Raw genomic sequence first — 23,633 nt, forward strand, 5'->3', positions numbered from 1 at the left:
AAGGGACTTATTTGAGCAGCCTGATAATAAGGAATTGCAGTAGTCTAGTCTAGAAGTAACGAATGCATGGACTAGTTTTTTAGCATTGTTTTGAGATAGGATATTCCTAATTTTGGCAATCTTACGAAGATGGAAAAAGGCTGTTCTTAAGGTTTGTTTTAAGTGGGCATTGAAGGATATATCCTGATCAAAAATAACTCCTAAATTTCTGACAGTAGTGCTGGAGGCCAGGGCAATACCATCCAGAGTAGCTATATCTTTAGATAATGAAGTTCGGAGGTGCATTGGTCCCATCACAATAACTTCGGTTTTGTCTGAGTTTAACATCAGGAAATTGTGGGTCATCCAGGATTTTATATTTTTAATACAAGCTTGAAGTTTAGCTAAATGACCACTTTCGTCTGGCTTAATTGACAGATATAATTGGGTATCGTCTGCGTAACAGTGAAAGTTAATTGAGTGTATCCTAATAATATTACCTAAAGGAAGCATATATAAGGAAAATAGAATTGGTCCAAACTGAGCCTTGAGGAACGCCATGGCTAACTGTAGCGTGCTTGGAGGGTTTATCGTTAATGTTAACAAATTGGGATCGCTCAGCGAAGTAGGACTTAAATCAGCTTAGTGCGATTCCTTTAATGCCAACTAAGTGTTCCAGTCTCTGTAACAGGATGGTATGGTCAATAGTGTCAAATGCAGCACTAAGATCTAATAAAACAAGGATGGAGACAAGTCCTTTGTCTGCAGCAGTTAGAAGGTCGTTAGTAATTTTCATTCCCTCCGTTTAATCCCTCCGTTGTCATTCCTTTTTATTGTTATAATTGTTGTTTGGGTACTGAAAACCAACATTATTAATAAATAGACTTTTGTATTTCCTTACAGTGTACATTGTTAAACATAAACATAAGATCAGAGTGAAGGGGACATATGAATGTGTGAATGAAGGAGCTGATCAAACAGGAAGTGAAATCCCCCTCCACAGGATCTACACTGCGCTCTACATCACAGACGGACACAGTGAAGAAGTTAATACCCAACATGACAACATGACCGCTTCCAAGATGGAGACCCTCCATGAAACTCCAATAAACTGCAGCAACATCTTTAAAGCCTTACCTGACCAACAGAAACCCATCAGAGTCGTTATGATGATCGGCGTCGCTGGCGTTGGAAAAACCTTCTCAGTGCAGAAGTTCTGTCTGGACTGGGCCGAGGGTTTGGAAAACCAAGATGTGGATCTGGTGATTCCTCTTTCCTTCAGGGAGCTGAACTTGATCAGAGATGAGCAGTACAGTCTTCTGGAGCTGCTCCGTGTTTTCCATCCATCATTACAGGAGGTCCCAGCAGAGCAGCTCGCTGGCTCTAAACTTCTCTTCATCTTTGATGGCCTGGATGAAAGCAGACTTTACCTGGATTTCAACAACAATGAGGCTGTTTCTGATGTCACACAGAAGTCATCAGTCAACGTGCTGTTGACAAACCTCATCCAGGGGAAGCTGCTTCCCTCGGCTCTCATCTGGATAACTTCCCGACCTGCAGCAGCCAATCAGATCCCTCCTGCGTGTGTTGACAGGGTAACAGAAGTACGAGGCTTCACTGATGACCAGAAGGAGGAGTACTTCAGGAAGAGAGTCAGTGATGAAGAGCTGTCCAGCAGAATCATCTCCCACATCAAGACATCCAGGAGCCTCCACATCATGTGTCTGATCCCAGTCTTCTGCTGGATCACTGCTACAGTTCTGGACCACATGTTCACTACAGACCAGAGAGGAGAGCTGCCCAAGACCCTGACTGACATGTACTCACACTTCCTGCTGGTTCAGACAAAGAGGAAAAAGCTCAAGTATGCTGAGGGACATGAGACGAGTCCACAGGAGCTGATGGAGGCTGACAGGGAAGTTCTTCTGAAGCTGGGGAGGCTGGCGTTTGAACAGCTGGAGAAAGGAAACATCATGTTCTACCAAGAAGACCTGGAGCGCTGTGGTCTGGATGTCACAGAGGCCTCGCTGTACTCAGGAGTTTGTTCAGAGATCTTCAAAAGAGAGAGTGTGATCTTCCAGAAAACAGTCTACTGCTTCGTTCATCTGAGCATTCAGGAGTTTCTGGCTGCAGTCTACCTGTTCCACTGTTACACCAACAGGAACACAAAGGTACTCAAGGACTTCCTGGGGAGAGGCTGGGACAGTGACAACAGTGACCTGAAGAATGGCAATGATTACAATTACCCATCCCTGGATGTCTTCCTGAAGAGAGCCATGGAGAAATCCCTGAGGAGTAAAAATGGCCACCTGGACCTGTTTGTCCGCTTCCTTCATGGCCTCTCTCTGGAGTCCAACCAGAGACTCTTAGGAGGCCTGCTGGGTCAGACAGACAACAGTTCAGAAATCATCCAGAGAGCCATCAACAACCTGAAGGAGATGAACAGTGATGGGATCTCTCCTGACAGAAGCATCAACATCTTCCACTGTCTGACGGAGTTGAAGGACCACTCAGTCCATCAGGAGATCCAAGAGTTCCTGAAGTCAAAGAAGAGATCAGAGAAGAAACTCTCTGTGATCCACTGCTCAGCTCTGGCCTACATGCTGCAGATGTCAGAGGAGGTTCTGGATGAGTTGAACCTGCGTCAGTACAACATATCAGATGAGAGACGAATGAGACTGATTCCAGCTGTGAGGAACTGCAGAAAGGCTCTGTAAGTCCAGATGTGATTATAAACACAATAAATCAATGTGAAGCTGAAGCCATCAGTATTAGAGTAAATATACATACTTTACACACGTTTACATCATAAATCATGAACGAGATTGTTATTAATCCCACCCCAAAAAAATGCTAAAATGCTAACGGTTGCGGTTAGCCAGCTCGTTTCGGCTAGTGACGTAGAAAGCCATGAAGATGTTGACCAGCTCACCAGGAGACTGAAGGCAGGACACATTCAGAAACCGTATCTCACTCAGAACACCATGGATGGGTTTTTTCAAAGTTTGTATGTGTATGGAAGCACGAGAGACACAAAATAACATAATATTATTATGTAATAATAATAATAATAATAATATTTACTTTTTTTACTTTGTTACTATTTACTTTGTTCTTCATTCAGATTGAGGTGCTGCAGTTTGTCAGAGATTCATAGAAAAAGTCATATTGTGATTTACAATACTAATGCTGCAAAAATAAATGCACCAAACAGTAAATAAAAAATGGCATGCAAAAGAAACCCAAAAAACCCTCAACATGTTGAGTTCCTTAAAAAGGGTCAACAAAATATCTAGAATATAAAAATATAGTCTATAAAAAAGGAAGAATTAAATGAGTAAAGAAAATAATGAATGAAGAAAGAGAGAGAAGGAAAGGTATTCGGAAAAAAAACAAAGGACATGTTTACTACAGTTATGTTTTTTTTTAAATGATAGAGGAGTTTTGTTTTGTTTTGCTCAACAGCACAAATGTAAAATAGAACAACAAATAACAAAAATACAAATTCTCATTAAAATAATACATTTTATATGACACATTAAGGATGGGTGTAATAAAAAAAACTATTGATGAAGTTACAAAATATACTTTGTCCAACTTCTTGGTAAAGAGTGAAGAACACCAAGCTTCTTAAGACCCAGTGTCTTCTTCTGTTGTTTCTACTGTCGGTAAAGTGAAGGCTGTTACAACGTGGAGACTGGAGTGGACACAGAGTGAGATGCACACAGCTCACCTTTTAGTTTCCTTAAATCACACAGTTCATGCAGTTAGTCATTGGCACAGAGTGACATGATTGCAATTAGATTTTTCGTGCAGTTTCTTTTTAAAAGTTCAATGCATTTTCAAGATGATGTCCCTCTTTCTCTCTCTCTCTCACACACACGTTAAGTGAACAGAGAGTGAAGCATGTTTCCAAATGCAGATGTTTGAAGTCTCTTTAGTCTGATCTGTCACCAACAACAGGTGATACCTCAACATGTGTCTGATGCTTCCTGTCAGGAAATGATGTCACTTTGTGTTCTTCAGTAAACAGGATCCTAAATGATGCACTGCAGACATGTTAGTACGGGGAGGTAATAGATTACATTTCAGATGAAGAGAAGCTGCATCTCTCTTTGGTCAGTGCACATCTGATCAGTTCTAAAGATGACTGAGGATGAAGAGAGCTCTCAGTCAGTCAGCTCTGTGTTGATGAAGATGACAGTGGTGATGAGGATAGCCTCAGTCTGTGGTTTGAAATGAGAGCAGCAGAAGTGCTGTCCATGTTTCTGTCTTTACTTAGTTTAATTTCTTATTCATGTATTTACATTTTTCAATTTTCATTAATTCTAACCTAAATTACACAGTTTACATTTTAAGAGTCAGAGGGATGAAATTAAAGTAACAAAAGTACCTTTGTTTCATGTAATATATTTTTTTAAATGTATTTAGAAAGAAAGCAAAACATGGCATTACTAACAAAACTGTACTGCACATAGAACTAACTAAAGGTCCGTATTTCTTTCTTTACTTAGATTATTAAATACAGATTTGTGTATTTCAATGTACCCATTTTCTATAGTTCTTATTAATTTGTTTTTATTTAGACAGGAAAAATGCACAATTAAACATTAACTTTGTATAAAAACAAGGAGAGAGCTTTGTACCAGGTTTTAACGCAATTGCTATTTTCCGCCTATAGCCACGTTCCTAAATTACACAGTTTACATTTTAAGAGATAGAGGGATGCAATTAAAGTCACAAAAGTACCTTTGTTTAACTAAAAACTAATTTTAAACAATACTCAATTTGGGGAAAAATCATTGATTAGGACGTAGTAATGTTGAGCTACACATTTAAAACATCAACACATCTGATCTTCATTCAGATTGGTGGACTGCTGTTTGTCAGAGATCAGCTGTGCTTCTCTGGTCTCAGCTCTGAAGTCCAACCCCTCCCATCTGAGAGAGCTGGACCTGAGCTTCAACTGCAACCTGAAGGATTCAGGAGTGAAGCTGCTGTGTGCTGGATTGGAGAGTCCAAACTGTAGACTGGAGACTCTGAGGTCAGTTCATCTATTTTATTATTGTACAGTGTAAATCTATCAAAATGTAATCCATAACAGAAGTTTTAAATTTCAGTTCACTTGTTTTCTGTGTTTGTCTGAGTACAAATCACAACAGCTCTTTGTTTGTTTTCAGTTTGTCAGTCTGAACAGTTTGTCTCCAGGGTGGTATTTCAGGGAGAAGGTTTAGTGAAAACTCTGAGTTAGTTAACCCTGAGATGAGGGAAACAGAAAGAGAGGTTAATCAAACCTGAGAGAGAGGGGGGACTTCAGCCTGTTATTGAAAGAGAGGGAACTTAACCTCAGAGTCACTTACTATGGGAACTCAGTCTGGTTGGGAGCAGGTTTTCTTCTCGGTCTCCTCCATCTAACACAGCGCTCTTTCATTTCCTCATTCATTAGTTCATTTATTCATTCATTCAGGCTGTATCAGGCACATTTTCGACCAGTTTATCTGCATGAATAAAAAAAACAGTGTTGGTTTATTAGCTGTGTTAGGCAGATGTTTTATTCTCAAAACTTGGCATTTCCTTTTGTCCAGGATCCCGTTTATGAAGAAGCTGTAATACTCCGCAGGGAGTTAAACATACGTCGGGAGATGATATTGAGGCCCCAACTATAGATGCATTTTCATCTCCAGATACTAGCCAACATTGTTGATGCGAAGCATCACAAAGCCACCGTAGCAAAGCACCGTCAGAAGAGTGTGACTCGCTCTGAAATGTGTTTAATGTTTTTGTAGTGTTCCCTGGACACAAACCAGTAAGAGCCATTAAAAAGGAGTTCCACAGTATTGCAGGTGAATGATGTAAACCCTTTGAAATAAAAGATTATGAATTATAGTTCTGTTGATGATGGTGCGGCAGTAATATTATACTTATGATTAAATATATTAATACACTATATTGGAACTTACTCATTTACTCTATCAGCAATTTCCTCCCACGCAAAAATCTTTTGCATCAGCCGCTGTGTTGCTTTTTTAACGAAATACATGTTCAAACTCGGTGTATGTGCGCATGAGTATTTCTGCCGACCAGTTTGTTTGTGGTTGTTAATTCAATTCAATTCAATTTTATTTATAGTATCAAATCATAACAGTTATCTCGAGACACTTTACAGATAAAGTAGGTCTAGACCATACTCTATAATTTCCAAAGGCCCAACAATTACAATAATTCCCTCAAGAGCAAGCATTAGCAGTGGCTGTTGTGACAGTGGCGCGGAAAAACTCCCTTTTAGGAAGAAACCTCAGCAGACCCAGACTCTTGGTGTCTGACGGGGCCGGTTGGGGGTGTGATGAACAGTGGCAATAATAGTCACATTAAAGGCAATGGAACAGTGACTTCGAAGGTAGTCATTGTAGTTCATGTCATAGCAGGGCACATTGTGTCATACTGAGTAGTGCAGTCTCCTATACCGGAACCTGACTACTCTGTGCGTATGACCATCACAGCAGGGCATTGCGGGAAGTAACGTGGCGCTGCAGAGCACGGGTGGATGCTGCGGACGCAGCAGGACGCAGCAGGGCATTTGCAGGGAATCGCAGAGCTATGCAAGAAGAAACATAAGGACTCCGGGGAGTAAACTCTCCAGAGCTAGGTTAGTAACAAGCAGTTCTGGGACAGGATGCACACAAAAGGAAACAAATGAAAACATTGATGAGAGAGCAGCTCAGTGTGTCATAGGAAGGAAGGAACTTCCCCGATAGTCTAGAATTATAACAGCATGACTAAGAGCGGCAGGTTAAAGAGAGGTGCCTGGTCGGGCTAAAACTCTCCCCAACCGGATCGGGTGTACTGGCCTGCCTCCCTCTACTCTCGCTATATTATTCATTATATGACAAATAAATCTGATGACTACAAAGAGAAGCAGGTGGGCCGGGTTAGGCGGACGCTGCAACTCCTCACTTCTTAACTATAAGCTTTATCAAAGAGGAGAGTTTTCAGTTTACTCTTAAATGTGGTGACGGTGTCTGCCCCCCGAACCCAGACTGGGAGCTGGTTCCACAGGAGTAAATCAACTCCGAGATCAGGGTTAGACTCAGAGTTTGTTAAACCTCCTTCCTAAAACAGGCCCCAGATGTAGTCTGGACTAAAACTGGATCAAGGTTTGTCAGACAACTTTAAGATTTATTCTTCAATGGGCTGCAAAATTAAATCAATATTAAAAAATGTTTTTACTTGTGAAATGCATTTATAATTTAAAAAGAAGAAATATGGCTGCACAATTTGTAGAAAAAAGTCGTATTGTGATTAACAATACTACGATTTCAAAAATATATACACCAAACAGTAAATAAAAACTGTAATGCAAAAGAAACCCAGAAAACCCTCAACATGTTGGGTTCCTTTAAAAAAGTTCAACAAAATATATAGAATATAAAAACATAGTATATAAAAAAGGAAGAAAGTAAGAATTAAATAAGTAGAGAAAATAAAGAATGAAGAAAGAGAGAGAAGGAAAAATGTTTACTACAGTTTAACATTTGTTCACTGATTTTTTTAAATGATAGAGGATAAAGTTTTGTTTTTGGTTTGCTTAACACCACAATTGAAAAATAGAACAACAAATAAGAAAAATACAAATTATCATTAAAAAAATACATTATATATGCTACATTAAGGAAGGGTAAGACAAGGAAACTCACAGGGACAGATAAGTGCAAAGGATTTTTCAGATAGTTTAGCAGTAAGTGTCCCCAGTGAAGCTGAGACAACTATTCAGCGGAGATGGTCTGTTGAGCCGGGGTTGAAGTACTGGGCTTGACTGTAGATGTCTGGCAGGTGAGCGTGGCGGGAGAGGAGGTGATGGTGGATTGGCAGTAGGTGTGTGTTGTCAGCTGGCAGGCAGTAGACAGGAGGGGAGGAGGGAAAGCAAAAGAGACACAGGGAGAGAGACCGGGAGAGAGACAGGGAGAGAGACCGGGAGAGAGACAGGGAGAGAGACAGGGAGAGAGACAGGGAGAGAGACAGGGAGAGAGACAGGGAGAGAGACAGGGCCAACAGAAAAACACAAACGGCTAGAGAAAATAAACAAAAACTCACAGCCAGCCGACCCCAACCATCACAATAAAGTCTTATTTGTGTATTGATTGTATTGTATTTCTTTCAATCTAACCTAAATTGCACAGTTTACATTTTTAGAGTTAGGGAAATGAAATTAAAATCACAATAGTACCTTTGTTTAATGTAATATATCAATTTTCTTAACATGTATTTAGAAAGAAAGCAAAACATGATAGTATTAATATTGAAACTGCTCTGCACATAGAACCAACAACTCATTATAAATAGAGATGCACCGATTACAATTTTCTAGGCCGATTCCAGATTACCAGCCGATACCGATTTTAGCCGATTCAGATTTCATTTTTTCTAACCACTTTACAGCACACACAACTATTTATTTTCTATCTTTTCTTTAATAGAAAATTTTACATTTTGCATAGAACATTTTTTGAACAGATAATCGATCGCTATAAAATAGAACTTTAAATTACTCCTGGTGTGGTAAATTAACACACATTTAAAGTGCAATGTTGTGGAACAACCATTTCCTTCTTTTCACATCCAATATCCAACTAAATAAATGTGATATATTAAGCAAACTAAACTTCTGTATGTATGAAAACAGGGAAAACAGGTAATGACAATAAGATAATATATAAATAACAAATAAAAATAAAATAAATATAGCCTTAATGCAGTATAAAGATATTTCTCAAAACACACACATGCATCCCCACTAACCTGGAAAGCAATTTAAACAGTAACGTTAATACAGCGTGTCGGAGTAATACAGCGTCTCTTTTTTATTTACACAGCGTCTCCTACAGAGGCAGAGGGACCACAGCGTTTGCTAACGTTAGCATCTTATCTCATCTGAGGTCTGATAAACAGTAAATTCATCAACGTCAGTGTGCCCAACGCTATTTTCCAATAAACTGTAGCTGTCATGTTTCACGGGGCCCACATGAGTGCGGTTTTCCTGTTCCAGTTTTTCAGCCTCAGAGGGGAGAGAGTGAGAGAGAGAGAGAGTGAGAGAGAGAGAAAGCACAGCAGACCGTTCACCAGAGTTCAGTAGAGCAGACGGCTCTGCAGAGCCGTGTATAATTATGACTTTATGACATTTCATAAACAGCTGATTGAGCGGCAGTGCGCTACTGCTACATGCATATAGCGGAAACCCTGCATATGCACGTGTGGTGCTGATGTTGCGCGATGTTAATCATGTGGCGCCCGAGTGAATTTGACCGGCATAAAATTGGCATATGTCAGACTGACCTGCCGGTCACCGGTCATGGCCAATGACGTGAAAATCGGCCAATTCCAGTCACCGGCCGGTCAATTGGTGCATCTCTAATTTTAAATAATACTCATTTTAAGGGAAAGATCATTGATTAGGACCAAGTAATGTTGAGCTACACATTTAAAACATCACATCTGTTTGGATTATAAATAGATTTGTATCATCATTTACTCTTTATTCAGATTGGAGAGCTGTAGTTTGTCAGAGATCAGCTGTTCTCCTCTGGTCTCAGTTAGGTCAGTTAGGATTGGTTACTATCATTTTCCTCGAAAATCAAGATCCCAAATGTGTTTTCTTTCTCTAAAGTGTGCTTTGCTTTCCTCTTTTACACACTAACCTAACACACACATGCAACACACACACAGATCAGCTAACACCCACCCGCCCACCTACTATCTCCTCGAGTAGCCATTTTGCGCCTTACACTAAAAACTACAAAGAGCCTCGCATCATGCGGTGTTTCATCCACCATCTTGATCTTGCGTGGCTTAGCTAGCCACGTGGTGCCGTCACCTCCCCCTCTTTCTCTCACACACACTCACACACACAGCGTTTTATATTTATATATATCTGTATTGTATTGTCTCTATGGACCTCTGTGTCTTGAATAAAGTTGATTGATTGATTGTTTAATTAGAGCTCTTTTTCACTTTTTGTATTTTACAGTTTTTATCCTGATCCTGTTGTGTTCAGGTGTTTCGGTTTTTTAAACCTTCAGCTCTGAAAAGATTATTAAACACTGAATAATTTCAGGAATATTATCTTCTAAAGTTACATTACTTATTTTTTGTTCAGATTGAAGTGGTGCTGTTTGTCAGAGATCAGCTGTGCTGCTCTGGCCTCAGCTCTGAAGTCCAACCCCTCCCATCTGAGAGAGCTGGATCTGAGAGACAACAAAGAGCTGAAGGATTCAGGAGTGAAGCTGCTGTCTGGTTTTCTGGAGAGTCCAAACTGTAGACTGGAGACTCTGAAGTCAGTTCACTGACTCTCTGTAACTACTAAAGATCTAATATGTTTAACAATTGAATTTGAATTATTGTGCACAACTTACATCCATAAAGTTATAAATGTTCTTTTTGTTCGTATTTTTGTTTCTTTGGAGTAAATTTAGCCTACAGTCACAAGAGAGTCTGGCTATCCCCATCGGGCTGAGTTTGTTAAAGAAACTGTAGAAAATGTCCAGTAAATTGTTAAAGTAAATTAATGTTTATAATAGTTGGGAAATTGTCACATATGGTTTTAAATTGCTAATGTTTACTTGCTGAAGTAGAAATATTTATTTGTTTCAGTTACTTTCAGTGTTTTCGCAACTGTCTGATCAATGATATTGATTTTTCAGAACACAGCTATTTAGAGGATGATTATAGTATTGATCCTTTATTTGCTGACATGATGAGGATCCACAATAACAATATATCTCTATTCATTTTAGGGAAAATGTCATTGATTAGGACATTGTAATGTTGAGCTACACATTTAAAACATCAACACATATGATTGGATTATGAATAGATTTTTGTCTTCATTCTTTATTCAGATTGAGGAACTGCGGTTTGTCAGAGATCAGCTGTGCTGCTCTGGTCTCAGCTCTGAAGTCCAACCCCTCCCATCTGAGAGAGCTGGAGCTGAAGCACAACAGCCTGAAGTGGTCAGACGTGAAGCAGCTGCGTGATCTGAAGGAGAGTCCAGACTGTAGACTGGAGACTCTGGAGTAAGTAGAGGGTTGGAATCAGTCCATGCTGGTTTCAGCAGTATCAAATGAATGATGGATAGTCATTATAAAGTGCTACCAGTATTTTCTGTAAACCTCCAACCTCGTCAGTGAAGCTGTGAGAGGAGAGAGAGAACAGTCAGCCAATCAGAGACTGTTCTCTCTGAACCCAACAGCAGTAAATCATCATTAAAGAGAGCAGTGAACGTCTCTCTGTTTCTGCAGTAATGATGCGTTCAGGACTCTCAGCAGTTTATTTCCACTGTTTGCTTCAGTGAATCTGCTCCACTTGGTGTCTGAACAGGACTGAAGTCTCTGCTTCTCTTTATACTGGATGTGCTGCATCACTGACTGACAGCTGATGAATGGAGTTTTTTTCCAGTTGAAAGTTACAGGGGTCAGCGTTTTCCCAGAGATTCAGATTCTATTTGCGGTGGTAGCTAACCCAGGGTGTGGGGTGCACTTGCAGAAAGAGGTGCAGACTTCTTATATATATTGTACTGCAAATGTTTTTGGAAACTTAATAGCTTAAATAGACAATGTGCCCACAGTCCCATCCTCAAGGCTATAAAGGTGCCGGGGCAGTCACAGCACACAATGTAATCTTTCAACTAACAAAAACAACATAAATTTGTTCTTTGACAAAACTAAAGATACCACAAGTTGTAATTCTGTTTAACAGCCAGATGCTGTTCACTTCTTTATGACCTTTATGCTAGAGAAAAAATAAACTTAATTGTTCCTGTATATGTTGTTAACTTGTTGGACATGAACAGCATTCTAATGTTTGCAACTTACCCAATTACCCTAGTGGGGATAGTTTTGTGTATCTTACACATAAAATAACAATAACAACATAACAAGTGTAATGTTTCCTATTTAGAAATATTGATGAATAAATAGTCAGTGATGTTGAATAGCCTGTAGGCCTACAGTAGTGTAACAGACCATCCCTACAGTTCAGCAGACATGTGAACAGCTGATTGATTGTAAATGTAACCATCATAGTGTGAAATCCAGTTGAACTGATGCTGTTAGGTGAACGGGGCTCAGCAGAGAGGTGGAGAGAGACCACGTCTCTGCAGCTTATTCAGGGAGTCAGGTCAACGCTGCTAAAGACCTCCAAACTTTGAGTTTCATGTGCAGGCTAGTCCCATATCACTCGCATAGAAGTTAAAATTTAACTTTACCAAAACACGGGGGAAAGTATTTAACGCAACATACAAGACATTTTTATTTTTACAGGATATAAATTTCTCAATTTATTACTGCTAGACGGTAGCCTAACCCGCCTCCCAGACAGACAGAGTCGGAGCTCTGGCGGACGGAGCACTCTGGCGGACGGAGCACTCTGGCGGACGGAGCACTCTGCGTCCGTCAGTAGTGGTTTCTCGCTGCGCATGCTGCATGGTGACCGGGAGAGCCCGGTACAGTCTGACTCTGCTAACAGAGATCCCATCAGCTCTATACAGCAGAGTGTTCAGATCAGTCAAATCAGAGCCAGCTGCATACAGTAGTGACTGTGGATGAGAGGAAGGCTGGCTGCTGAAAATCAGACGTTTTGGTGCTCGTGATATTCCTTCGGCACTGGCTAAAACCTTTTTGGGGAGCGCCAAAACTTTTTCTATGCAGGAAAAACCCTGAATAAATACCGGTAATAACTTCATAATACTAACCATTAAACACCGGATTTTCATTTTCATTTCATTTTTTATTTATTAAACAGGAAAAGATTAAAGACAATCGGGCCTGACTCAGTGTAAAACTGCTCTGCAGAACATAAACACCATATACACAACAAAAACAGTAACAAACACACAGACCAGGAGAATGAGCAACAGGGCAAAGCCACAAAGCTCACTTAATGCTCGCAGGTAAACCTTTCCATTAAATAGCGAGCAAATGTTAATTTAAATGATGTTATTGACGTTAAAGTTCTGATGTGTTGTGGAATGTCATTCCAGACTTTAGTGAGCACATAGAAAAAAGATCTCTGTCCATAACCGTTTCTAAAAGCCAGTAAAGGCAAAAGTCCATTTGTAGCAGATCTCGTAATGCGCTCGGACCTTGAACTAGGTTTTGGAACCAACGTAGACAGAGCAGCTACAGTGTGACCATTTAAAATTTGATAATACAGTTTTATCCCAAGGCTTAATTTATAATTCTCAAATGTCAAGGCATAGTGCAGTACAGTGGTGAGTCCATCCAGGAAGCCTAACATGTAGCTTATAGGCTTTGTTATAGAGTCTTATTACTGGTCCAGCCGTCTTCTCTGTGGGGAAAAAGATCAATGTGGGAAAAAGGCTGGATAGCCCATTAAATATACTCTATGTGTTTGATTATTATGAATTATTTGCAGGCTTCAGTAATTATATCTAAAGGTAATGTTTATATGAATATACACAGAAGGGAAAAGAAGATTTCACCATTCTCAGCTGAGGTGGACAGCATAGAGCTGCAGTGTTTTACCATTGCACTTTACACTGCATACATTAGCCTAGCAGCTAGCTCATATCTTACTCCCGTTAACCACCATACTGTTGTGATACGTTACTTCTTCACCACGGTCTGAAAACTACATACAGTCACAGTCCTATTTATCTCTTCTGTTGTCTTCTTCTCTCATCAGATGGACGGGGCCTCGGCTTCCAGTAAAGTGATCAGGAGGAGGATGTTGGAGGACCAGCTGAGTCCTGATGATCCCGAGAGCTTGAAGCAGCAGCAGCACCTCTAACTGGGCCATGTTACTGGGAGGTAGAGTGGAGAGACTGACTGAGGCTCTGCACGGGCGAGCTGATTGGCCGACATTAGCCTCTGTGGGTCAGTGACGGGGGCTCTGTCTCCATCAGAATCAGCTGACTCAGCATACGTCAGACTACAGAGTGGAGCCAAATGTGGAAAGCATATGTTTGCTAACATTTCACATTTTCACATCAATGGTAAACTTGACTGTCGTCGCTGCAGGACAGTCACCTGTTAGTCTGATAAACTTAACTGCCCCGCCCACTGAAACAACCGTTACCTCACAGAGACCTTTACCCCCCCCAACCGTTACCTCACAGAGACCTTTACCCCCCACCAACCGTTACCTCACAGAGACCTTTACCCCCCCGGCCCTCCACAGTAACATATTCTCTTCTAAATTAACCGTTCGCATTTAAACTAACGTTAATAGGTGAGAGGATTACCACGCTGTCATAGCAACGGAAGAGATTAGCTTCACACACTCACACAGAGACACAAACACACACACATACTGAGACACACACACTCTCTCTCTCTCTCTCTCTCTCTCTCTCTCTCTCTCTCTCTCTCTCTCTCTCACGCACAAACACACTCACATTCAGAGACAGACACGCACACAGGGCCTGAAGTTAACTTCCTTGGCCACCAGTCAGTGTGGCAGGTGAATTTTAAAATCTACTACTACTAATAATAATAATTAATTAACTTCTTAAGAATACACATTTAAGTACTGTCAAGTGTATATATATACATATATACATATATATATATATGTGTATATATATATATATATTCGGTGAATGATGAACTGCTGTTAAAGTTGATCAGATTCTGGAACTTGAAGGTTGATGTCAGAACTCAGAAGTTTCTTCTTCGCATAGCTATGCTCTGCGATTCTCTGCATTTCCCGGCTGCATCCTGCTGCGTCCTGCTGCATCCGCAGCCTCCACCCGTGCTCTGCAGCGCCACGTTACATCCCGCAACGCCCTGCTGTGATGTTCCTATGCACAGAGTAGTCAGGATCCGGTATAGGAGACTGCACTACTCAGTATGACACGATGTGCCCGGCTATGACGTGAACTTCCACGATAACCTTCGAAGTCAATGTGACTTCTAATGTGACTGTTATCACCACTGTTCATCACGCCCCCAACCGGCCCGTCAGACACCACCTACCAAGAGTCTGGGTCTGCTGAGGTTTCTTCCTAAAAGGGAGTTTTTTCTTGCCACTGTCGCAATAGCCACTGCTAATGCTTGCTCTTGAGGGAATTACTGTAATTGTTGGGGTTCTGGAATTTATAGAGTGTGGTCTAGACCTACTCTATCTGTAAAGTGTCTCGAGATAACTTTTGTTATGATTTGATACTATAAATAAAATTGAATTGAATTGAATTGAAGTCTGCCAGTAAGTTTAATTCTCATTCTCATCAGTGCTGGATTATATTTCTGTATATTTGTTCTTTCTTCTGTATGTTTACCTTCTTATTTCATATGAATCATTACATCCTGTATCACTGTAATAAAAGTATGAAAATGGGGATCAACCCAACATCACTTTCTCTAAATGCCACATCCTTCAAATCAGAGAGAGCAGGTCTAAAGAACCTGTTGGCTTTGAGCCCCTTAGAGGTCAGAGCTGCCATTAAATGTGGAAAGTCCAGTTCAGGCCAGAGACCAGTGGAGACTTTAGTCTCCTTGTTAGTCTCTGGTCTGCAGCGCTCTGAAAGCTGACAGTTTATGACAAAAGATGCTAGCTAACATGTTAGCTAGCCAAGAACAGTGCTAGTCAGTCCTATTTGGAATCAATGTTTAAGTCAGAGTTAGCATAAACGTCTCGTGTTAACTTTTAACCCTTGTGTTGTCCTTCCGGGTCAAAATTGAAAATTAAAACTTTTTTTGACACTTTTGTCAATGTTCAACTTCCACCAGTATACACTAACAGCAACTTTACAGCAACTCATTTTTAAAATTCATAGTCCTATAAACCTCATTTAGCCTTTATGAAATTATATCAAATTTTTGAGTTAAAGCAATGAATTATTTTGACTAAGATCAGAGGATATTGTTTATAATCACAGACTGTCAGAATATTGCTATAAACTTAAATAAAACACCCAAAAGTCAATGAACATTTCATGGAACCATCCACATTACTTTTGGGACATTTTTGTTGATAGAAACCTAAATTTCTGCTAAAGAAAACTTTGAAAATGGGTCAAATTTGACCCGAGGACAACAGGAGGGTTAATCAAGATTACAAGAACAAAACTGAATCAGCATTCACTTTCAATTTTTTTCTAAACAGTATTCTGACTCAACTCTGACATCAACGTACATTCCTCTAATATTAGTTAAAATAATTCATCATTTTAGCTTTTTTGACTTAAAAATTAGGAATAATTTAAAAATCCAACGGGGGTTTATTGACCATGAATTCTGAAAAATAAGTGTAATACTAGTGGTAATAAGGTGGTGTTGGTGTGTTTACAGTACTGGTGGTAGTGGACAAAAATCCTCAACAGCAAAAAAATAAAGCAACAAAAACATTGAAAAAAGTGTCCAAAAAAGGGACAAAAATGTCAGAAAAAGTATCACAAAACTGTTCATTTTCTATTTTGACCCAAGACAAGTGCCGTCAGCGGGGGAAGACAACATGATGGTCAAGAGAAAAAGTCAAATATCTTTGACTGTATTATTGCATGTCTAATATAGCTTTCTTTCTTTCAGTTTGGGCTTCATAAAGACCCCAAAAAATGTTGGCAAAAATGTTTCTTAGTCATCACAGACAAAAGCGCCAAAAACGTCAGAAAAAGCGTTAAAAAAGTTGAAAAAAAGCGCCCAAAAAGTGGAAAAAAGGGAGAAAAACTAGGCCGACGAAATGTATTGTGAACCAAATTTAAATGCGGGCCGGATCAAAATGTGCGAGGGGCCGTGTTTGACACATGTGGCTAATAGCTTTGGAAAGAAACGTGTCATGTACTGAAATCAAGTAGTTTTTGTGACATGATTATGTCTGTTTGGCTTTTGGGAAAATAAGTTAAAACAACAAAAGCACTCAGTGTAACATGATTTGACAGTATTTATATTATATATATATTGTGTATTTCCATATACAAAAAGATATAATTGAAATAAGCCTTCTTTCTCTACAGTGTTTTTATTTCTACTTGAACAGGTTGTGTGTGTGGCCTCTAGAACTACCTTAGGGACATGTTGGTCTTGTACTCATGTTAATGCTCTTATCAACATGGAAAAAAAAAAAAAAAAAAAATATATATATATATATATATATATATATATATATATATATATATATATATATATATACAACACTACTGGTCAAAAGTTTTAGAACAACTCAATTATTCCAGGTTTTTATTGAAATTTATGCAGTTCAATGTCCTATTGTACTCTGAAATGAATAAACAGAACAAATGAACAATTTAAGTTAAAAAATAAATCATGGAATGAATTTATAAACCAAAATGTATTCTAAATTTTTGACTCATCAAAGTAGCCCCCTTTGGCAGATATAACAGCTGAACACACTCGTGGCATTCTTTCTATAATGGAAATCAAATATTCTTCAGAAAGTTCTTCCCAACTCTGTTGCAGAAGTTCCCATAAATGTGTGGCACTTGTAGGTTGCTTTGCTTTTACTTTTCTGTCCAGTTCATCCCAAACCAGCTCAGTGGGGTTTAAGTTTGGGGACTTTGCTGGCCACTCCATGTTTTTAAGCTTACCATCTTGTTCTTTTTTGCTAAGGTAGTTCTGGCATAGCTTAGATACATACCAGAGGGTACTGCATGGCGCTGTGTGGAACTCTGTATAAATCACCGACCCTGGATCCAGCAAAACAGCCCCAGACCATCACGCTTCCTCCTCCATGTTTGACAGTTGATGTCACACACTAAGGAACCATCCTTTCACCTACTCAACGGCGTACAAAAATCCTGCGTGATGAACCGAAGATTTCAAATGTTGATTCATCAGTCCATTATACCTTCTTCCAGTCTCCAGTAGTCCATTGACGATGTTTCTTGGCCCAGGCAAGCTTCTCTTTCTTATTCTGACGTCTTAGCAATGGCTTTCTTGATGCAACTGGACCTATCAAACCTGCAGCTCCAAGTCTTCTCTTTCCAGTTGAAACTGAGACTTCTTATTACGACCACTATTAAGCTGTGCTTGAAGCTGTTGTCCTGTGAGCCGCCTATCACGCCAGCTGTTGACTTTCAGAAACTTGTCTTCTGATTCTGTTGTAGCTTTGGGTCTGCCAGACCTCTTCCTGTCAGAGTTTGCCCCAGTTTCTAAGTGCCTTTTGATGGTGAAGAATACTGTACTCACTGACTCCTCGACTTTCTTCGCAATTTCTCCGTAGGAAAGACCAACATTCTTAAGTGTTATGATGGTCTGTCTCTCTTCCATTGTTAATTTCCTTTTTCCCGCCATTTTTATAGCAACACAGTACAATACTGTACATATAATGCTCACGAGGGTACACAGTGTGTTCCAACAATCCTTTTATACAAACAGAGGGGGTTGTAAGTAATCCAGACCAGTGTGAACACCTGTGGGAATTGGTAGCACCAACTTTCAAAGCTTGATCAACCTCCATTGCTGCAGAACAGCTTTACGTTGTTTACCCATTTCTTGTTCCCTGAAAAAGGCCTTTTTTTAAATTCTGAAGACCAAAATAAAATTATTAAAAGAAAGAAATGCATTCTATCATAATATCTAAATATATGCACTCGTCTCTGATGAATGGAGTCCCTGGAAACACTCAATTATCTCTTCTGTTCTCTCTTCTCTCATCAGATGGTGGTCTCTGTCAGAGTGGTCAGAAGGAGGATGTTGAAGGATCAGCTGAGTCCTGATGATCCCAAATGAGAAAGGCTCTCTGACTTTGACACGTGGATTATAGCTTTGGAAATAAACGTGTCATGTACTGAAATAAAGTAGTTTTTGTCATGATTATGTCTGTTTTGCTTTTGGGAAAATAAGTTAGAACAACAACAGCAGTCAGTGTAAAATGATTTGACAGTATTTATTGTTTATTTCCATATACAAAAAGATATAACTGAAATAACCCTTCTTTTTCTACAGTGTTTTTTATTTCTAGTTGAACAGGTTGGGTGTGTGGCGTCTCTGCGCTGAGGACTAGAACTACATTCATTCATCCAATAATGATCCTGGCACTGAGTGGAGACAAAGAGAGATTTACAATAGATTTATGAAATTAGATAAGAAGAGAGAGAGAGAGAGAGAGAGAGAGAGAGAGAGAGAGAGAGAGAGAGAGAGAGAGAGAGAGAGAGAGGCCACACACGTCCTTTCTTTTTTCTAAGCAGATCTAGCAGTTTTTTTCTACAAACCACCACAGTTTGAAAAAAAAGATACTTCCTAACGAGGGGATTTTCATCGGGACTGCAAATTAAACATCTATGTTACAGTGATTTCTCAAAAAAGAAAATAAAGATGCCCACTGGAACCTCTGAACAGCATTACAACAGGAGAGAAGGGGATTTTATTTTCTTAAATCGGATGTCCCTCCTGTTTGGTCATATCTCTCCTGTCGCCTGCATACGTACATATATATTTATATATTTTTATGGTTTTAGGGAAAAAAAAAACGTTTCCCAAACTTCTTGAGTGCAGAAGTCGGTTTTGTTTTTTACAGTAATGAAACCCAATTTTTAGCTTGTACACTCTAAAAAACATCTGTGTACGACCAGTTGTGTGTCTGTATATTTTAACAGAAATTCTTCATAGAACGTGATTCACAGCTGTATTTTAGTTTATTACATTTTGAAATTTAAAGTTGTTTAAAATTAAACATTTTCAAATTTAAACATGTTTAAAATTAAACATTTTGAAATTGCGCTTCGATAACTTTTTTAGGCGACAGATGTTGGTTTTGGGAGATTAAAGTCACTTTTTTCAACGTTTGTCACTTTTAATGTTTGTAATTTCTTTTGACGTTAGTGTCGCAATTATTTTATTTTCCTTTTAGTCGCTTTTTTGGATATTTTTTCAACGTTTTTTGACCATAACTGAGCAGCTTTATGTGAGAGAATTTTATACAACAGGCCTAACGGATAAGCTGCCAGAACTTTTTTTGTTACTTTAGGGATTTATTTCTTAGAGTGTAGACAGTCGTACGGTTTCTTTTTTATTATAGCACGTTTGTTAAATCAGTAATACAAGTTCGTCTCTGAGTTCTACAGCTGAGCTACGACAGAGAAACATAAAGGACAAGATTTACATTTCACACCATCATCATCATCATCGTTCTGGGGGAGAAGAAGGGAGGCGAGTTGTTGATCTCTCCGTTCATCTCGGGGGAGTAACGGCAGCCATTTGTTTCTTTGTGATGATCAGACAGAAACAGATTTTTTTTTATGCAAAATGAAAATCTGCTGAATTTAACAGACTTTCTGTTGTGGGTTCGAAATGAGTTAACATTTGTTTAAAATCTGCCGAAGCATAATGCATTCACTTGGAAATACAGAAAATCTGAAAAACTGGGTGTTTCTCCCCCAAGTGAATGCTTCACGCTTCCAGAAAAATCTGCAGAAAATCTGCATCTGTCTCGGTTCATCTGGAGGGAGAAACTGCAGCAATTTGTTTGTTCGTGAAGATCAGACCCAAAAGAAATCTGCAGAATTTAGGGGACTGTATCTCTGTTTAGGTTTGGGATGTGTTAACAATCTGACTTTTATATTAATTTGTTTAAAATCTGTGCAGGGGTAATGTATTATCTTGGTAAACAGCCCTGTTTTAATGAGTTTACTCTCTCGTTGAAAAAGCAGACATTTAGAACAACAGAAATTCAAGAAAAACTTTTTCAATTGGGGTTTGTTTTGCCCCCAAGTGAATGCATCATGGTCTTGTAAAAATCTGCGTAAAATTCTGCATCTGCAGATTTCATTTGGCCCCGGTTTCAACCCCTTGACAACATGACTGGGAAACCCCCTGTGTCTCCTCTCGACCAATGAAAACCCTGAATCAGATTTCAAATGTTCCCACTGGTAATTTAAAGGTGCAGTAGGTAAGACTTATAAAACTAACTTTCAGTAATATCTGCTGAAACTGCCCCTATGTTCGAGTAGAACTACATGAAGCAGGTCATTTAAAATAAATCCAGCTCCTCTGGCACCACTCTGCAAACATCCACCGCTCCCTGTTCAGATGCACCAATCAGGACCAGGGGGGGGGGTGTCTAACTGTGTGTTAATCACTGCTCATGCACACGCATTCATTCCCCCCACTCCCATGTGGGGGGAGGGGCTTAGGAGACCATTTTGGGCTTTAGCGGAAAGGAAGGAGGGACTGAGACATTTTTTGGCTAAGTCCTGGATCTTCACAATCCTACATACAGCACCTTTAACGTTGGTCTAACAAATGTATTGTATTTCTAACTGCTAACGCAGTCTTGTGTTTTGTCTCCACTGAGAGTTTCCGGCCTCTTGAACTTTAATAAAAGTATATCGCTTTGTTTTGATTTGGTTTTGTAATTAAAGTTTCTTTCCATAGAACTCAGATGCCTTTGTTATTTACTCAAGAATTAAAGTGTGTCCTTTTAAATTTGTAATGCACGTAACTAGTTACACTTTACGATCTTTACAGTATGTGATGTTTTCTTCAGTTTGGAATTAAAAAACTCAAAAAAGTTAGAACAAATAGAGGCAGGAAACTCTCCAGCAGCAGCCACGGAGGAGGAGGAAGGTTTCCCAAAGTCAAGAGGTCCCATTGAGAGGTTTATTACACGTAGACACTTTACACAGGTTTCTGTTGATAAAGATTACAGTTGTTGAACTGACGGTCATTTAATAAAGGCCCATGTTTTACTAAAACAACCAAGAGTTTTTTCAGATGTTCAGAAGAAATTCTCCTAACAGGCACTTGACTGGCCGCGTCACAGGAAGCATCACTTGAACTAAAAGCGAAAAACGAGCCTTTACGCTGACTTTTAATTTGAAAGCTGTGAAAGCAGAGACATAGGGAAACGCTGCTCGCCAAGTCCTCCCGTTGTCTTCGGCATCAAGGCTAAACGACTCTACCATCACATCGCAGTGACAGTCCTGAACACAGACTGTAGAAATAATGGACAATACTGCCTTCCTGCATTCTATCTAACATCTCTAACTGGCTCCAAAAAGAAGTCTCTTTCTATAGAAGTCTATGAGAAAATGAGTCTACTTCTCACTTGATTTATTACCTCAGTGAACATTTTCATAATGAGTTTATGGTCTCAATCTCTAGTTTCAAGTCTTCTTTATACAGCATGACGTTCATTTAGTAAATGATGGTCGATAACAGACGATAAAATAGGGGAAGCTTTAGGACCTGTCGATCAGGACAGAGGATAAGCAATGCTAACCGAATTTGTAGCAAGTTTTAAACACATGTAGATGCTACAAAAATAAAACTCACCCGATCTGGCAAACTTGCACCAAAATAATGTACTTTAAAATGATGTTTCCAAAATCATTTCAGTGCTTCATCAACTCGTAACAGGGTGAACGGCACTTCTGCATTCGCTTTGCGGCCTTCTATCGGCTATAACCGCACTATACAAGTTTGCCAGATCGGGTAGCGGATCTGTAGCTTGAATGAGACATTACGACAGCAGTAATGGACAATTCCAATTCCAAACCTGTAGGTGGACATAAGAAGAAAAGTTCTAAAATGTCCAGAGTGAAGCATTGAAGATAAGCGGAAGGACTCAGACGACGACAGCATTTCTTTTATAAAGTGGAAGCCCGGTTTCACCTCTAGACTCAGAGTTGTCTCTTTTCACGCTCGTTCAGCTCGCTGTTTATCGTTCAGTCACCATGAAGTTACTAAAACATCTTTAATCTTCAGTGGGTTCACTGTGCAAGTGTGACATGTTAGCCGACTCGATGCTAACTATGAGTTCAAAGGGGGGAGGCGGGGCTTTGTTAGCACTTTAGCATTGTTAGCATTCAACACATTGGTCCCACTTTTTCAGCTGTGGTCAGCAGAGGTGGAATAAGTAGAAAAAATATTCTACTTGAGTAAAAGTACTATTACTTTAATTAACTTTGACATAAGTTCAAGTAAAATTAACGGTATAAAAATCTAGTCAAGTGAAAGTAAAAAGTAGCTAATTTAAAATTTTATTAGAGTAAAAGTTACGTAGTGGGAGGATATACTTGCTTATATTTATTTAATTAAATCATAGTTTGTGTAACCCCACTTTAGAGTTTTGACAAAGGCACAAAGCCCCAAAAAAGTGAAAAAAAGCTTTTCACTTAGAGTTTGTTGACAGATACAAAACGTGGAGAGCTTTTTTTTTAAATTTAGCGCAGTAAAACTTTAAACAAAACATACTTAAGTAAAGTTAAATTAAAACCGACTATAAAAACTACTTTAAAAAGTAAAAGCACACAAAAGAATCTACTCAATTGCAGCATTACTTTCCACCTCTTGTGGTCAGATACGGTGGATGCTAGATCAGATCTGCTAGACGTGTCAACGTCAAAGAACGTAATAACCCTAACCCTAACCCATGGCCTTATTCTGCCTCTGATTGGCTAACCCTATCATTTATTATTACACATTGGTGAACCATTGGTTTTATGCATGATTAAAAGTGTGGTTTTATTCAATGTTGTATTTTAAATTATCTATTGTTATAATATTTATGGTTATATTATTGTGTGTCTTTTTAAACACTTAAAACCTCAGCACTTATTACTAATTTGTAATGGTATGTGTACTTTTTAACCTCAAGGGCAAGCAATTCAGTTAGTACTTTAGACTTTTTGATGTTTTCAGGCCTTTTTAATGTTAAATAATATTCCTTTAACATTGGGAGAATTT

The 23,633-nt window shown here is 39.2% G+C and overlaps 1 protein-coding gene across 1 annotated transcript; it reads left to right on the forward strand.

The window, feature by feature from the left end:
* Positions 1-1,729: 1,729 nt before the first annotated feature.
* LOC114548899 (NACHT, LRR and PYD domains-containing protein 12-like) lies at positions 1,730-14,321 on the forward strand. Its single transcript, XM_028568925.1, has 5 exons — positions 1,730-2,692; positions 4,847-5,023; positions 10,130-10,306; positions 10,872-11,045; positions 13,675-14,321. Exons 1-5 carry the CDS (start codon positions 1,749-1,751, stop codon positions 13,703-13,705), a joined length of 1,503 nt encoding a protein of 500 aa, XP_028424726.1. The 5' UTR covers positions 1,730-1,748; the 3' UTR covers positions 13,706-14,321.
* The last annotated feature ends 9,312 nt before the right edge of the window (positions 14,322-23,633 follow it).

Source organism: Perca flavescens, chromosome 22 (genome assembly GCF_004354835.1).
Source record: "Perca flavescens isolate YP-PL-M2 chromosome 22, PFLA_1.0, whole genome shotgun sequence".
Taxonomy (NCBI): Eukaryota; Metazoa; Chordata; class Actinopteri; order Perciformes; family Percidae; genus Perca; species Perca flavescens.